An 18320-nucleotide genomic window follows, 5' to 3' on the forward strand; every position below is an offset into this window, starting at 1 on the left:
TGACTCGGCCTATTTAGCTATCTTGAAGCAATTTTATAGAGGATTTTGAAAGTCATTCTCTCCTGACTTGGGGAACTGATCCACCATTACCATTATCACATCAAATTTATTAAGCATGAGTTACTCTGACATTATGTGGTTACCATATATATGTGCTCAATGGGTAAACTTTTTATATGTTAATCTATTTAATCTAGTTTTAATCAAATCTTCAAGTAGGTAGTAGATGCTGTGCTCAGAACTGGGTTGGGTACTCTAAGAAATATAAAAGTAGCACTAGGTTTGCTTCCTAACCTGACAGTATAATACAATATAAATACAACTCTTTTTGACCTGATTTTACAATTTATTTGTCCAATAAAGCAATTTGAGAATTAGGATATCTCCCAACACATTTGGGAGGTCAAAGGTCCCGGACAGTAAGATGACAATTTTGTCCACGGAAATGAAAAGCAGATAGAATGGACAGAAATCCCAGTATATAAGAACACATAAGACTACAGGAGTATATACATCTAATAAGTATTTATTGCGTGTCTGCTTTGTGCTCAGCACTTCTCAGATGCAGTGGGTATACAAAAGATTTAAGAGACTGGGTATCCACTTCAGAGGATGAACACTCAGTTGGAATTTCCACTCACTCTACAGTTAAAGAACAAAGGAAGCAAGTTTCTATCAGACATTCTCTGGAGGTTCATGGAGGCCCTTGTGCTAGTTTTGTGTTGTCAGGGAGATGTTGATCAAGTAGCTTGAAAGTGAAAAAATAATATTCTCTACTGTTCTCTGACTTCTCCTTTCGTTGTTAGACATGCCACCCTGAAGAAGGCATGGTCCATTCTAAACATCACTCTGAGAAAATTACTGCAGTATTTGGATTAAGTTAATGTAAAGAAAACGTGCCATTCTTTATCTTTGGCACTTGGATTAAAGTGAACAGTGTGTAGCATTCTCAATCTGGCAGCCCCAGCAGCTTACAGCACAGATTCCATACAAGGTCCAACACTCTCTATCATGATAGTCTTCTTTTTCCCCAACTCTGATTACTCAACAGATGTTTCCATTTCCATTGTCTCTAGCTAGCCTGTGAGGCCAAAGGCATACTCTCCCTATTTTACTCTAACATCAGCCTTCCTATCGGAAATCAAAAGCGAAGTCAAGTTTAGAGACAAATATAAATACTGAAAGCAAGGTCAGGGAAGATGCCCACTGCTCAATCATGATGTCTTTGGGCACTTCTTCCTGAACAGAGTCATAGTTTTGATATTTAATAATATTTTTATAATCTCATACTTTTGGTACCATGAAATTAACATGCACATACAATAAAATCACCTTAAGAGGAAAAATATTTTTCTAAAATGAAGTCTGAACATCATCATTGTTTTGATATCCTGGATTATTTTCTCCTTTACCCATTTCCATGGAGGATTCGGCGTAAGGATTTTCTTCTCGTTTTGTTTGATTTTTCCTGTTAAATAAAATGGATGTTAGAAGGAAACTTTTCATTGATCAGACTGATGAAGATCAAATGGCTTGATGGTATCATGTCTAAGGACGTGAGCTGGGGGAAAAAAGAAATTTCATAAATTGATGGTACAAATATACACTGATTCAGCCACTATGGAGAGCAATTTGGTGATATTTATCAAAATTAGAAGTGCACATTGACTTTGACCCAGCTCTCCCACTTCTAGGACTTACCTTGCACCTATATTGGCACACACAAGAACCTGCCTGCATTAAGCCATTGCACCTTTTTATTAAAAGTCTACCAGTAGAGGACTTGGTAACAAAATTATGATCTATCCATAAAATGTGAAACCACATTGCCTTAAAAAAAGATGGAAATCTCTTTGTACAAGTGATATGGAAAGATCACTAAAACCTATTCAGTGGGAAATTAAAAATGCAGAATATTATACATAATTTGCATACACTAAAAAAGTGTATATAGCTATATATCACCAAGAAACTGATCATTTTGGTTAACTTTAAGAGAGGAAACTTAAAGGCAAAGGACGACAAAGATTCTGTATTCTTTTGCATTTTTAACAATTTTAACTAAATATGAAATGTACTACCTAGTCAATGTCTAATTTTTAAAATGAAGCTACTTTGGAGAACTAAAAATTATAGTGAAGAATATTAAGTGAAATAAATTAATATATGCAGAGATTCAATCAAGAATATGTTCTATTTGAAGTGTGCATAGTTTTGTGTAGATGTTATAAAATATTATTAACCTACTTCATAAGCCCAGTGAAACTTATTTCTTAAAGTTAGCAGAAAAAAGTCTAGTGTCAAGTAAGAGTAGAAATCCAATCTCTAGCCGGGCATGGTGGCACATGCCTATAATCTCAGCGGCTTGGGAGGCTGAGGCAGGAGGATCACAAGTTCAAAGCCAACCTCAGCAACTGAGCAAAACCCTGTCTCAATATAAAAAATAAAAAAGGCTGGGGATGTGTCTCAATGGTTAAGTGTCCCTGGGTTCAATCCCTGGTATCAAAAGAAAAAAATAAATAAGTAAGTAAATAAATCAGATCTTTAATGATTTAAATCCTCGGTGAATTTGGATCTTCAACTCAAGAACAAATTTGAGAGTACCCGACCATGAATTAAGATAATATGGAGTTTGAGCTACCCCAGGAGGAACAAAGGCAACTAAAGAGAAGCTGTTTGAAAAAAATCTCAGAGCTCCTTCTTGAATGACTTTACAGTGAAATCCATCACCAGTCAAGTCTCTAGGGTTACTTGCAGAGTAAGAAGAACTCATCAGTGAGGATAATACCGAGTCCACCCACCGCTGCTAAGTTGTCAGTGCCTCTTGGCAGTAGGGAAATGATGTCATGGCTTGGATGAGTTTACAAGAGCATGCTAATAAACTGCAGGCTAGATATCTTATGTGGCTTGCTAGGAAGGTGAGTGCTAGTAAATTTCTAGAGAATGCCTCAGAATGTTTGGGGGCAAAATTGTCCAATTAAGTAACTGAACTATATAACCTGCCACTTACTGGAAGTTTTCCAATTAGTATTCCCTAAATCTTCCTGTCGGAAGATAGGTCTAGGAAAGCACTCTTACCTTCTTCGATCTCTGATCCCAGTGAAGATGAGGATGACAATGCCAACCACTATCAATCCCATCACAGCTCCAAAAACAATCAGCCATATGGTGACAGGTGGCTGGTAAGGAGGTCCAAGTGTCGGCTGAATCCCCAGGAATTCCAGGCTGTTATCATCCAGGCGGAACACTCCATTGATGCGGCCCCGGGACATTCTATTTCCCCAAAGTGAAACAGTAAAGGGGACAATTAGGCAAAATAAAATTGTGTTTAGTTATTTACTCTTTATATCATTGTTCCCAAAAGAATTTAATTTGTATATCATAAGAATATACATCTAAAGTAATGAAATTAGGCAATCAGGTCTAATGAAAGACACGAATTTTTTGACAGTTATGTATCTTTGATATCTGGAACCTAAATTAGATTTGCCAACAGCTTCACTGAAAAACTGAATTGCAAATATGGAAATGTGCAAATGGTTGGTATTTGTACATTTGTGACTGCTGTGCTTTAAAGGCAAAGTGAGCAAATTTGGTAATAATTTCCTGTCTGCCAGAGTATATCTGCTGTGACTTGATATCAAATAATGGAAAAGGATAATTTGATATCTGTCTTCTATAAATAAATCACATCCTATACCCAAGTTTCTACAGTAGAATTTCCAGCATTGAAGAGTAACACAGGAAAGAGACCTTGGCCAATTTCTCTAGTACTGGGATGGGATATGGCTAAATTTTATGGAGGAAAAAGGATGAAGATCTTTTAAAACAAAAACAGTTGAAATGGAGAACATTCTGGATCAAAGACTAAAGTGTCTAGTATCACATCCTCCTAACCTTGGGTATATCCCAGGTTAGGAGGTCTGAGCTCACCAGAGAGAAAAAGAGGCCAAAGCAGAATTTTTTTTAGCCATGTAACCCCTGGCAACTTTGGGGGTTCATATCTCAAGCCATTCTGGAAACAGAAAGTTTAAGGTGTACTGTAGGTGACTGGGACTCCAAGAAGGCTAATCTCTTTTACAAAGATCTCAGCCAATGCTTCTACTGGTTTTTGGAGACAAGACTTCTGAAGCAGTGACTGAATCTTTGGGTGTGGTTGAGTCATACACCCCAACCAAGCCAGATTTTCTAGGCACATTATGCCCAGCTGGTCTTAGATCTGCTTTCAAAGACAATTAACATTGATGCAGCTCAAGAGGGCCACCTACTGAGCTCCCCAGTAGCAGTGGCTATATTAAGCCTTTTTTTTTTTTTTTTTATGAAAAGGGGAACCATATATGAGATGGATGCATCCATGACTTCTGCTGTCTTGTGGGAAAGAACTGAGGCAAATAGAGCAAACCATTTCTTCTAAGCATTCACTGTCCATACTAAGTCTCTCTCTCAATATGGAGGACAACCAATGTCCAAGGAATCCTATGTTTGTCAACTTGTTGCAGGCTTTGGGCAGTCAAATGAATCCTCCGTTAGTGTCCCTCTAGCAACTGATGGTAATACCTGTCCATGTCCCTTCAGCATTTTCCACGCATGCTGGTTAGACTTCCTTCAGCCAACACCTACTTCCCTTTGCCTGTGAGCACTGCTGGGGAATTAATGTCACCTTGAAGCAGTTCCCAGCCCATGACTGGTGAGTGGTGGTGAATGGATGATGACCGAGCTCCCTCAATTCTCTGATGGGACAAGTCAGGTGCACATTCCCCACATTATCCCAGAGTTGCCCACAAGGAAGTATTAAGCTCTTTGTGACAATGGTGGTGATAAAGTGTAATCTATTGTCTTCCCTCCCTTCTCTGTCGCCTGTCCACATTTTCTTATCAGTGCTTCTTGAAATGGCCTCCCAAATAAACTACTTATAGTTAAATCTTTGCCTAAGGGCCTGCCTCTGGGGGATTCTAAATCAAGATAATTCTCTTGCCATTAGATTATTTTTCATCTTCACACCATTTCATTATAAAATTTTAGTGCATGTTAATTGTACAAAATATAAGTTTCTTTGTGACATTTCATACATGCATATAATATACTTTGATCATGTTTACCCTCCCTATTAACTTCTCTGCTATTGGATTCTTCTAGAATTAAAACGCAAATTCATGGGATGAGGCAAAACATGTGAATGATTCACAACAATGCCTGGTCCTAAATATTAGCTATTGTTGCATTTGTTAACTCCTTCACCCTTTATATAGATTATTTGAAATAAAATGTTACCTGATAGCCTTTTCAACATCAGTTCTAGGGATAATGTCAGACGCATTTTGAGGTGTAGTGACAAAGAAGTTGAAGGAGATTCTTGGTTTCAAATCACTCACCCATACATCCTCCTCTCTGTGGAGAAACAAAAGCAACATCTTCCCTTTGGGCTCAGAGGACACAATAAAAAGAATGACATTCCCACCTGGTAAAACTAAGTTAGCCAGACACAGAGCAGAGGGAACAATGACAGGAGATAAGATCCAAAAAACTTTACCAATGCTCCAAACACATGAAATCAACTATATAATGTTGTAAAGTCAAAGTGAGCAAATTTGGCAACAATAATAATAAATATGTCACATTTTGGCACTCTTTCCTCTATCATAAAAAAATCCATATTTTTTTTCAATGATAGAAAGATTTCGAACTGAAAGACTGAAGAGAATCAGCAAGAAATCATTGATAGCTTGGGACTGTGATAAAAAATTTGGTAGGCAAAGATGGCTCAGTATATCAGGGAAAAAAATGGTGTGTTAATATTCCCTCACCCAACCACACCCAGCAAAAAACATGGTGTTACACTCATGGGTGAAGGGAAAAAGTAAGGTTTAGCATACAATGTGACAAGATTGTGCTGTCATAGCTGCCAGAGTGATACTAGTAAAAACTATGATGGATCATGTGGCTCTAGTCCTTGAATCAATACCTGTCTCTCTCAGAATAAGAGCCAAAGTCTGTAGAATGGCCTTCAAGGCCCACAAGAACTTTCTTTACCCATTCCGGCCCTCCATGCCCAAATTTCCTACTAGTAAACACCACTCCATCTATACTGGCCTTCTTGCTGGTCCTTCAACAAGTCCTTCCTCAGAGTCTGTGCCTGCTGTCGCCCTTAGTGGATACATTTTCTCCCATGGTGCTCTCTCTGCTGCTTCACATATTTGCTCAATATTAGTGAAGTTTTTTTTTTTTTTTCTGACTATTTGGGTTAAAATTGAACTGCTCCTCCACTCCCCAGCACTCCCTAATCTTTTTCCTATTGTGTCTTTCTCCCCAGCACTTATTGTGAATAGATAATGGTCAGGCAATGGGCCCCAATTAAGGTCTTATTCCAAGGCAGAGACCACACCCCAGGCTAATCCTCAGAAATATTTACTGCCACCATCAAGGCCTATTTCAAAAGTAAAAGACCTTGAGGCTTTCCAGCAGGAACATTTCTTCCTACCTGAGAGGGGGGTAAACATCAATGGTGGGAGTGAACCCAAATAGGAGTTAGGGAAGGATTAAAACTCAGGCTCAAGGACACAGCCAATAGCCTTGGTAAAGTTTTCAGTGCCCATTTAACATAGATTTTGATCCATGCTCAAACCATATGCGCCCTTAAGCTAGCACTCCAACATGGGTTTTATAGCTATCTGGCCCCCTCTGGCATCTCAAGAGTTCTATCTCTTCTCATTTAAATAAATCCCACTCATTTAGAATTCCCTTCCTTTATTGTCCATGGAAGGAAATTGGCTAAGCAGGGAATGTAAGTCTCTCGCAAAACTATCATATTTCACTTACCTTCTCTCTTTCTCCCCCCCCCACCCCAAACCAGAATATAAGCTCCATGAAAGTGAAAATTTCTTTTTTTTTTTCTTTCAGTGCTAAGGGTAGGTAAGAGCATTTGGACAAGAGAGTTTAATAAGAACAATGTTCTTGCTATCTACACGTTAAATAAACCACAATTATCCCTAAATAGAGTCACCCAAACTTCAGGATGTCCAAGAAGTTTAAAAGTTAGCAGGAGGTTTTTCTCAATTTCACTTGAAGACTCAAGAGTAAGAGAATTGCTGGTTGGAGAACCTAGGAACTCAGCAAATCAACTCACCCAAAAGGAATGGTCTGGTTTTTGACTTTTGAAAAATACATTCTCATGGCATAAGCCACAGATGACCGGAACAAGTACATCTCATTGTCATTCCATTGGTACTGCAAAATGAGAAGACAGGCACTGCTCATTAGGGATCCTAAGACATATTTAAAGCTCAATATTCCTCAGGCATTATTTTTAATATTCCAAGGACTCTTGCTGTTCATTAAGCCAGTGACCTCCAATGTGAGTACACAGCAGCAGCAACTGGATGGTTAAAGCAACCTTAAAGTTTCTGATACAGAAATCTGGAATGAGATCACAAATTTACATCTCTAATTAGCTTCCAGGTGGTGATAATGCTGCTGGCCAGGCAACCATGCTTTAGGAACAATTGGGCTTATGATCCTTTCATTTAGTTTGATCTAAACTGAAATGAGCATCCTGAGGATAAGTTTTAAATGGGATCAAACAAAATTTGTGGGTTTTACTTAAAATGTCTGTATTTTGGAGATAAACTGATTATATATATATATATTTTTTTGGGGGGGTGGTGGGTACTGGGGATTGAACCCAGGGTCACTTAACCACTGAGCAACATCTCCAACCCTTTTTTATATTTTATTTGAGGCAAGGTTTCGCTAAGTTGCTTAGGGCCTTGCTGATTTGTTGAGGCTGGCTTAGAATTCTGGATCCTCCTGCCTCAGCCTCTTGAGCTGCTGGGATTACAGGCGTGTACCACAGCGCCCAGCAGTTCTCACTATTTTTATAGTAAGTTCTCGATATGTATAAAGAGAAAATAAAAAGAAAGAAACTGGGGGCTCAAGGAAAAAAAATAAAGTGTTGTAAACAGCAAGGTAATCTGTTCTTTTTTTCTGATTCTGAACAAATGGATGGCAAATGCATAGTCTTTGAAAACCTGCTTAAAGAGGAAAAAAATGTACTCTTTCCTCCAGTAGATGGCAGTAGAGATCAGTGAATAGCACAAGATTTGTTTCTCCTTTCCCTTTCAGACAAAACATGATTTCACAAAAAAATAAAAAATTATCACATTCACCTCAATTTGTTTTTCATCCATCTTTGAGGAAAAGGGAGTCTCTTTAATAGTAATAATGATAGTATTAACATTGTTACAAATAATATTCTGGTTATTATTTCCATATTTAAATTTTTTTAAAAAAGTCTGAGTTCTCAAAAATAAGGCCATAGATCTGGTTGATAATCACCCGAAAATTACTTGAACAGGGCAAATATTTTGGCCCTGATGTGTACACGCATTAAGATTATAGTTCTGACTTCATCAAAGCCAACTGTTGCTTAGTGAATTGGTCTCAGAACATTATACCATCAAAACTTCTGAAGACTATTAGCCAATCCCTCACTGCATAGAAAATATGAGCACAAATATCAAGAAAAAAATCTTTTTTAGAAAATTTATTTATTTTATTTTGGTACTAGGGATTGAACCCAGGGGTGCTTAATCATTGAGCCAGATCCCCAACCCTTTTTTATATTTCATTTAGAGACAGGGTTTTGCTAAGTTGCTTAGGGCCTCACTAAATTACTGAGGCTGGCTTTGAACTTGTGATCCTCCTGCCTCAGCCTCCCAAGCTGCTGGGATTAGAGGTGTGCGCCACCCTGCCTGGCAATTGAAAAGAGTTCTGATCTGTCATGAGTAATTAAAACTTATTAGGCCAAGGGAAAGCTAATAAAGTATGGCAAAGATGAAAAAAAAAATCACACTCAATGATTATTAAAAAATAGGAACATGAACTCAGAGTTTGGGAAGAAAACTTCTATTTTTGTTATTACTTTCTTCATATTCATTTTTCACTCCTGTTATTTATATTTTGATGTCTGACTTATCTATGAAAATTATACAAAAAGCATTTTTGAGTCTTGGAAAATATTTAACTTTTCATCTTTGGATCTATACGATGAGATGACAATTTTCTGTAGTACCTTGGACTTTTTATCTAGTAACCCCAGGTTGGTTTCTAAACCTGCAAAGCCTTCAGGTTGCCACCCAGGCCTTTGATCCCCATCTGCCTTGAGATTTCCTGTCCTCTCTTTCCCAATCAAAGCTGCTGCTGTACTTCCTTAGGCTGGCTCACTTAAGACAGGTGTTCAGAAGGCAACAGCTGACTCAACTAATGCACGTGATAAGAGTGAGCTTTGCTGAACTTAGAATCCCACTGAGAGCTTTTAAAATTCTTAATGCCCAACTCTCTTTTGGTTTGGTATGAGTTGTTTTGTTTTTTCACATGGCTTGGCAGGTTTCTTTTTAATTGGTGCATTACAATTATACATAATAGTGGGATTCCTTAATGCCCAATTCTTGATACCACACCTGGGGCAACTGAAGCAGAATTTCTGGGGATGGAGCCCATATATCATTTTGAAAACTTCCCATGTGGCTCCAATGTGTGGCCGAGCTTGAGAAGCAGTGTTCGAAATCAGAGCTCCCCAGACTTTACTGTGCATACAAATCATCTTGAGGGCTTGTTAAAATGCAGATTCTGGTTAAGTAGGTCTGGGGCTGGGGCCTGAGAGTCTGCATTTTTAACAAGCTTTCAGATTTGAATGCTGTTGGTCCATAGACCACTCTGAATAAAAAGAGAGGCTGTAGATGGACCAACTGATCCAAAACAAACAAAACCCCCTAAAGATACTGCTTCTAAAAGGAGACATCCTCTTGAAATATAACCATGTCCTCATCCTCAAATACAAATAATGGTGAGAAGTTAATGGGAAGGATGGATATTTGATGTTTAAGGATTGGTACATATATTTTCACATTGCACTTCAGAACAACCTCAAGATAATAAGTAAAAAGTAGGCACAGCCAATAAGGAATTGGTTGTAGGGAAAGTAAAAAAGCTGGAGGCCAGAAGCTGGGGTTTACAGCATTTTTTTTTTTCTTTTTGGGTGCTGGGGATTGAACCCAGGGGCACTCGACCACTGAGCCCCATCCCCAGCCCTATTTTGTATTTTAGTAGAGACAGGGTCTACTGAGTTGCTAAACACTTTGCCATTGCTGAGGCTGGCTTTAACTCGCAATCCTCCTGTCTCAGCCTCCAGAGCCGCTGGGATTACAGGCATGTGCCATTGGGCCTGGCCAGCATTTCTTTGTTTAGACCATACTAGATTGGGCTGATTATGTACTATTTAAGGGGAAAAAAGTGTGCTGGAAAATAATGGATACACTGTCTGGAATACTCACTGCTTCTTCTCCAAGAGCTGATTTTAGGCTTATCCTCACTTTGATGCTTTGGTCAGTATCTAATTAAAAAGAAATTGCAGACTCCTGGTTACAGATTGACCACATGTGTTTACTTCCTTTCCCTCCCAAGGTCCCACAAAGGAATTTTTTACAAGGTATAAACACACTTTTGGAAAATGAGAAACGATGGGAGACAGGTAACTGTTTTCTCAGAGGACAGGAAGCCATGGCCTGAGGGGTACACAGAGGGAGTCCAGACCCAAAAGAGCCAGAGAATCCCAGGGAAGCTTTGGTTCAGGTACAGCAGAGGGTGGGAAGGGGATACTGGGCTAAAAACAAGGACTATGGACTCAGGGTGTGGTTAAGCTACTGGGGGAACAGTTGATCCTCTTACCCCTGTGAGCCTTTGCTCAGACAGTCACCTGGAGCCTGTGCACCAACAAAACAAGAGATAATCCAAGAAAGAAGGCATGGGATTCAGGAAACAGAGGGTTCTCCCCAGGAGAACAACAAAAAGATGACGCATGCGGAAAACTGGGGTCTGAGTGAGATAGGAGGATTCAAGACTCCAGGAGGAAAGTGTCCAGGGGGAGAAACTGAGGCTGAAAAGAATATATATGTTGGAATAACTCGGAGAAAACACACACGATGCAGGTGGTAAATTAGATATACTGAAAAAAAATCGAGACAAGTACAAATTCCAGAGCAAACAAGTCACATGAGAAAGGATACCAAATGATATATAACTTGGCTCTGTAGGCAACCTTATGAAAGCACTGATAACTGCTTTACTAAAAATCATGATAAAGCTTCACTGGGAAAATGAGAGTGGAAAAGGAGGCAGAAGTGGATGTCTAAAACTGATTAGAAAATAACAATATATACCTAATTAGAATACATTAATTAATAAAAAAGAAAATAATAATATAATTTAGATATATGAAAGTAACTGCCAGAAAGAGGAGGTGACAGTGTTAAAAGTTTTTGTCTTTGAAGAGAAGATTCAAGTGCAGTGGTTTGGAGATTGTTACACTCTTGTTTTAAACATGAGACTAATAAAACAGTTGAAAAAGTTTGAAGCACAGTTAGAAGCAGGTTCTACACAGAGGGAACATGCATTCAGCTGTGTCACCACCCTCATAAGGCTGGGGCCAAAGGAGACTAGGGTGGCAGACAGGGAGCAATGCAAAACAAGTCAACTAGGTGTACTCACAAGGGCTCCAGTTGGTGTTCCACCCAACAAAAGAATTCCTGTTCTGGTCTTTCAGCCAGCCAAACAATGGTTCAAAGTAGTTGAGCAGTGGTCTTACGTCCATGTTCCTTGCTCCTACCACATTTTCCAGTGCTAAGGTCCAGGGTTTTGACTTTCCAAGACGCAGCATATTGCTACATGAAAAAAGAGGGGGTTCAGGACCTCTTGAGGGATTCCATATGTACACATATGTACATTTATGATCTACAATTTCTTTTCTTTGACTTAGCTAAATTTTCTCCCAGCAGATAAGAAAATGATGCATATTAATGGATGGATTCATCCTTCAATCTCTCTTTCCTTCCAATTACTACAAATAGAGCTCTATAGTTCTGACATGGAGAGAGGAGGTGACCCATCCAGCCGTTTCATGGGCTAGGTTCCTGTGTCTGACCACAAATTAAACATTTACTTTGTGAATGAGGAAATTTTGAGGTTCCAAATTTCTTTTTTAGAACAAAGAAATCAAATTCAAAACAGGCACAGAAATGAGCAATATTGGACACTAGGAGATAGGAGAGGGTCAACATGTTTGTTTGTTTTTTTAAAGCTTTTTTTGGAAATTTTTTTAGATGTTGATAGACATTTATTTATTTTTATGTGGTACTGAGGATCCAACCTAGTGTCTCACATATGCTAGGCAAGCGTTCTACCACTCAGCCACCACCCCAGCCCAGAGAGGTTCAAAATTTTGAGACATTTCTTACAGCAGCTTCTGCCCAGCTTCGGTGGAATTTGAGATGTCACATTTGTGGAGGGGGCCTTCATGTTTAGCTGCTTGACAAAGGGCTTCTTGAAACTGGAATTGATAAATGGTCCTTGTGTAATATCTGTGCAAGAGATAAAGAAACAAACAGAAAAGTCCGTCCCATGTTTAGTTACTATAGTAGAGTCATAGATTGGGGCATATATGTAAATTCTGGGGCCCAATAACTAAAGAGATAGTAGTCAAACCTCTTTCTCTAGGAAACCTAAACATGAATTCTATAGATTCATCATAATCTATCTGCATTTTATGTATTAGTTGATAAATAAGACAGTAATGATTATATCAAAACAAGCCCCACTATTAGGTTTAACTATAATGCACTAATAAAAATATTCACAAAAAACAAGGTGATACCATTATTCTGTTAATTGTTTGCTCACCTTGGTACTGTTTTACAAATTTGTAGTCCTTTCATATAAATGATGCCAATCTACAAATACAGAAACTGAGGCCCAGCCAATCTAAGATCTAGGGATAATAGGTGAAGAACATATGATTTAGACTTCAAGTTTAAAATGCTCTTTCAATACATGGTGAACTCAGCCAGTAAAAAGAAGACAAACAAAAATACTTTTCGTTTTTCCCAATAGTATTGTTGATTCCTTGATGACGGGAAAATGATCTCCCACAAGTTTTATTTAAGCCAACAAATCATGTTGGATTCAACTGCATTGAAATTGATCATGTATATTGAGTTTAAGGGTGAGAGGTGGAGAAGGAAAAATCATAATTATCACTTCATTGAGCCCTATGTATGTGTCATAGCATGGCTGTCCACAAATTCTCGAAGTTAGACAGAAGAAAATTGTCATTTACCGGATGAATGAGAAATCATTAGAAACATGGTATAGAGCTGCGGGGTCACAGTATGTTTCGTCATGAGGCACAGGCTCCATCACCCCAACTATCTCTCGCCTTTGGGAAGAAAAGGAAAAGATACATTAGTTGTAGATCAACCAACGTGAGAAGGTAGAGTTGGGTACAACTTCGGCAGTTTCAGTAGACAATAACATTGATCATCGAAATTGGTTGTCAGGTGAAATGAGAACAGAATAATATATCAGAAAAAGTAAAGTTCCTTGAGTTGTTATCTCTCATTGCTTTAATATAACCAAAATATACCATTGGAAAATAGCTGTATCTTCAAAACACTAATTTAAGAAAATTCATAAAGTGCTTTGCGTGTCCAAAAACATATAGTGAAAGCCCTAGAAGTTCCTCTCAGGCACCATAGTTTATGTGCCTTTGGAAGATCTTCATTTTATAAAATTGAAATCTTAGGTTTTTTTTCCTTAAGTGTAATTCTACTGGACCTTCTTCTGTAAGCAGCCCTGATATCACCCACCTTCTAGCACAATTGATCCTTCAATCTCCCTTAGTCTTCTCTAGCTGTCTCCTTGCCATTTCTCTCTCTCTCTGTCATAGTTATTAACATAAAACTCCTTGTCCTGGAGAGTTGGACACCTAGAGGATGGGGGCTGTGCCTTGGTCATCTTTACAGTTCTAGTGCCAAACATGGTGCCTAAAACTAAGGGAAAACTTCATTCCTATTTGTTGAATGACTAAAGGAATCACTAAATTACTTTAAAGGTCGGATTCCATGTACCTTTAAAATAAACTGAGGCATTGCCAGGCACAGTGGTGGATGCCCGTAAACCCAGCAGCTCAGGAGGCTGAGGCGGGAGAATCACAAGTTCGAGGCCAGCCTCAGCAATTTAGTGAGGCTCTAAGCAACTTAGAGAAACCCTGTCTCAAAATAAGAATAAAAAAGACTAGGGATGTAGCTCAGTGGTAAAGCACCCGTGGGTTAAATCCTCAGTACTAAAAAAATAACAAATAACTAAGGGATCAAAAAATCAGTTCAATTAGAAAAAAAAAGATAGATAAACTATATATTTGGCATTGTTTCAAAAGGGATACATTTGTCCTTTATGACTGTGGGGTCCTTATGGCCAGCTTCAGTCATATTCAAACACTAGAAACACAGTTATATAGGTGCAGCCTCCTTCTTCCCAAGGAAGATTTATGTTAACATAGAAAAGCTTAAAGGAAGAATGGTACTAATTTAAACTTGTGCATGGAGGACTGAATGTCACATATAAGATCTTCACTTCAAAAAGGAAAAACAAGAAGTAATTGACAGGGCTCTGACTACTATGCAACGGTAAAAAGATTTCTCTCATAATTGTTTCATAGCTGCATGTGCCTGACACAGTGCAGGGTATCTGGGATACAGTACCAGGTTTTCTCAAGCTTGAAATTCTCTCCACACACACCCGGCTAACTCCCACACCTTTCTCACGACTCAACATGGATGTCTCTCTTCATCTGGCCCCCCAAGGGCTTTAGATCTCCTCTTAAATACTCATGGATCCCCGTACCTTTCCTTCACACAATCACACAGTGGTTTTATCTTGCACGTTTGTACCTTAGACCAAAAGTTTGGAGCAGGGGATCAAGGACCACATTTGAAATGATTAGCAGATCTCCATCCAGTGCTTTGCCCAAAATGTGAAGTCACCATTTTTATTTAAAAGAATGAGATGGGTGTGGTGGCCCATGCCTGAAATCCCATCAGCTTGGGAGGCTGAGGCAGGAGGATTGTGAGTTCAGGGTCAGCCTCAGTAACTTAGTGAGGCACTAAGCAACTCAGCAAGACCCTGTCTCTAAATAAAAATATAAAAATGGGCTGGGGGTGTGGCTTAGTGGTTGAGCACCCCTAGGTTCAATCTCCAATACCAAAAATAAATAAATAAAATAAAAATAAAAGAATGGACACAGAATACATAAAAGTGAATAGATTGATCATTTCCTAAATGGTATCACAATTTAAAATGTGATCCAAAATTTTTTTTGTATATTTAAGAATATACACCATGAAGTAGTGTCACCTGACCTAAGATATGGGGCAGAGCCAAGGAGATTTTATCTGAGGAGATGGCACCCAAATGGAGACTGAAAAATTTTAAAAGGAGGCAGTTAACGTGTGTGTGTGTGTGTGTGTGTGTGTGAGAGAGAGAGAGAGAGAGAATACATACACACATGCGTAGTATGGTGGCATTCCTCTAACCTGAATACAGTTTTCTCTTTTTCACATATTTAACTCCAATCACCAGCTTTCAAGATTCACCTTTTCAAATTCTAGTGGTTTTGACTATGAAACATTGTCTGAGAACCCTGATCCTAGTTCTTTTAGATTGGATTTTCTCAGAAACAGACTCTTTAGATAAGGTCCTGGGGGCTGGGGATGTGGCTCAAGCGGTAGCGTGCTCGCCTGGCATGCGTGCGGCCCCGGGTTCGATCCTCAGCACCACGTACAAACAAAGATGTTGTGTCCGCCGAAAACTGAAAAATAAATATTAAAAAAAATCTCTCTCTCTCTCCCCCTGTTTCTCTCTCTTAAAAAAAAAAATAGATAAGGTCCTGGGAGGTGATCCCTGGAAACATCAGCAAAGGAGGGAGGAAGTGAGACAGGGAAATGAAAGCAACCCAAAAAAGATGTTACTGAGTAAGTTATGACTGTAAGTAATTGTAACTTATTCCCTCTGAAGAATCCTAGGATTCATTATAGAGTACTCAGCACAAAGGCTAGTCCCACCTGAGGGCAGGGCAGTTGGGGTATTTATCCATCAACTCCCATAAGGTATTGGTTGAGGGCTGTTGGGGATGGCATTAGTTCCTTAGCCCCTCTTGCCCTTTGTGGGTTCTGATGGCTTAAGGAAGCCCCAAAGACAATGAAATACAGATACCAGTTTTGTGTGTGTGTGTGTGTGTGTGTGTGTGTATGTACACGCCAGTCAAACGCTTTAAAATAAACAACAAACTCATGAGATAACATTTTACTGACGGTGTACTCATTAACTTACTTCATCTCCCACCACTTTTTCATCCACTGATCTTTGGGAATTTCACCCTTAAAGACCATCCACCTCCACTTCTCCAACATGTAAGTAAAAGGTAGAGCTCCAACAATCGTTAGTGCTTGTTTGAGCAGGAAGTTTATTTCTGTTTCTGAAAGTAAATGGAAAAGGGCAAATAGTGAGATGAAGATGACAGTGGCTGTTTTGTGTTAAAAACAAACAAACAAACTCTCCTAATCTCAAAATACTAGGCTTCAAAACAGATTTACTAGAAGGATGATTACATGAAGAATATTAATGGTGGACATAACAATATATGTATATATTCATTTTCTCAGCTAAGGGATTTGTAGCAGGGTGAAGCCCTGGAACAGAACAGGTACATAAAAATCCACATGTTAGCTGGGTGCAGTGGCGCATGCCTGTAATCCCAGCAGCTTGGAAGGCTAAGGCAGGAGGATTTCGAGTTCAAAGCCAGTCTTAGCAACAGTGAGGCGCTAAGCAACTCAGTGAGACCCTGTCTCTAAATAAAATACAAAATAGGGCTGGGGATGTGGCTTAGTGGTCGAGTACCCCTCAGTTCAAACCCCAGTACCCTTCCACCCAAAAAAATCCACATGTTAATCCTAATCCTTATTTTTTTATTAGTTTCAGTCACCTCCCTTAAATACTCCTTATCATAGATAATTAGGGCTATTTCATCTACCTTCTCAGGCATACTATTTGTTCTTGAAAGCTCCATGAAGACAGTGACTGTTAATGTCTCATTCTACACTGTATTCCTTCTCCAGTGTCTGCTACATAATGCCCTCTTTGAGTTCGTGGTAAATAAGCAAACACTAAACATGTGGTGAAAAGCTAGTAAATCAGGAATGGGGGGAATAGCATGATGTTGCACAATAGATTGACTATAGATAACAATGTACTGTACAATTCAAAAGCTACAAGATGCTGGGGTTAGCTCTGTGGTAGAGCACTTGCCTGACATGCATGAGGCCCCAGCACTGAAAAAAAAAAAAACCAAAAAAGGCTAGAAGAAAGGATTTTTGAAAGTTTCCATTATAAAGAAATGAAAACTATTTGAGAACATAGATATGTTTACTCTAATTTAAACATTAAACGATGCCTATGTGTATTGGAACATCATAGGTTACCCCATTAATATGTATAATTTTTATATTAAAATAAATGTAATAAAAATATACATACATAAATAAATAGAGCCCTCCTAGAAGGCACCATCCACTGGATATACAAAAAATGCAATGTAATCTAAATATTCTGATTCTTCCTTACCAAGAATTTAAAATGTTTTTACAAGGAGAGAAGGGATGAATTTATTTAGTATCATTCATAAATCAAGGTCAGAGCTAAGAAAAGGAGCAAGAGTTTTTTAAACCAGTAATTTAACCATGTCTGATATTATCTTAAGAAACATAGTGATACCATCATTTTTGCCTACCTTCAAGGAATATTAAATGATAAAACACATATTTGTGTGTTCATTGACTTAAGCGAATGATATTTTAAAATTGGGAATCAGGCATAGTTGCCATGAACTTTCTTTCCTTTGTTGCTTTCTTTATTGGATGCTGACACAACTGTTCTACATAATACTCCACTGGGTTTTTCATGATGACAATTTTATACTGGCCTACTCCCAGGTCCTCATGAGATCACCAAGGACCTGGAGGCAGAGATCAAGGCGAAGTGAATTGCCCACACAAGGATGGAGCTCATGACCTTGACCTCATTGACCAAATATTCTAGCCAGCAGAGCTAATTGTTGTGTCATAAACTGTTAAAATTCATGGAGGAAAATACACGGAAGAGGAGTAGGTAATAGGCTCTTATTGTCTTTTTTTTACAAGGAAGAATCAAAAGCCATGGCGTCGTCTCTAAAGAATCTGGATCTCCTGAGTATGTGTTGTGTTCAGTCATGTCCAAGACATTGAAAGAGAAACTGGCAGCCTTAGGTCAAGTGGGCTGCCTCAGGCAAACATGTTGACAGATAACCTGGGTCTGACTCTTTAAGCATCAGATGTTGCAGGAAAAAGTATGCTTCCACTGGATGAACAAAATGTTTCAGGCCCTTCAAATTTTGATTCCAT

At 38.7% G+C, this 18320-nt stretch overlaps 1 protein-coding gene across 2 annotated transcripts in view; it reads right to left on the reverse strand.

Annotated features, from left to right (window-relative positions):
• Positions 1–1303: 1303 nt before the first annotated feature.
• The window catches only part of LOC114101496 (angiotensin converting enzyme 2), a 52545-nt gene continuing 35528 nt past the window's right edge, over positions 1304–18320 (reverse strand). The window contains exons 10-18 of one of the 2 annotated variants that reach the window (XM_027946507.2): positions 16216–16360; positions 13166–13264; positions 12288–12410; positions 11542–11714; positions 10329–10387; positions 7124–7224; positions 5272–5388; positions 3079–3273; positions 1304–1468 (exon numbers count right to left, since the gene is read on the reverse strand). In XM_027946507.2, coding sequence (XP_027802308.2) covers positions 1354–1468; positions 3079–3273; positions 5272–5388; positions 7124–7224; positions 10329–10387; positions 11542–11714; positions 12288–12410; positions 13166–13264; positions 16216–16360 — 1127 coding nt within the window. In that variant the 3' untranslated portion in view covers positions 1304–1353. The remainder of the gene's footprint in view (positions 1469–3078; positions 3274–5271; positions 5389–7123; positions 7225–10328; positions 10388–11541; positions 11715–12287; positions 12411–13165; positions 13265–16215; positions 16361–18320) is intronic. The other variant, XM_071606929.1, reaches the window with a different exon arrangement.

The sequence above is a fragment of the Marmota flaviventris genome, chromosome Y, assembly GCF_047511675.1.
Source record: "Marmota flaviventris isolate mMarFla1 chromosome Y, mMarFla1.hap1, whole genome shotgun sequence".
In the NCBI taxonomy this organism is placed as follows: domain Eukaryota; kingdom Metazoa; phylum Chordata; class Mammalia; order Rodentia; family Sciuridae; genus Marmota; species Marmota flaviventris.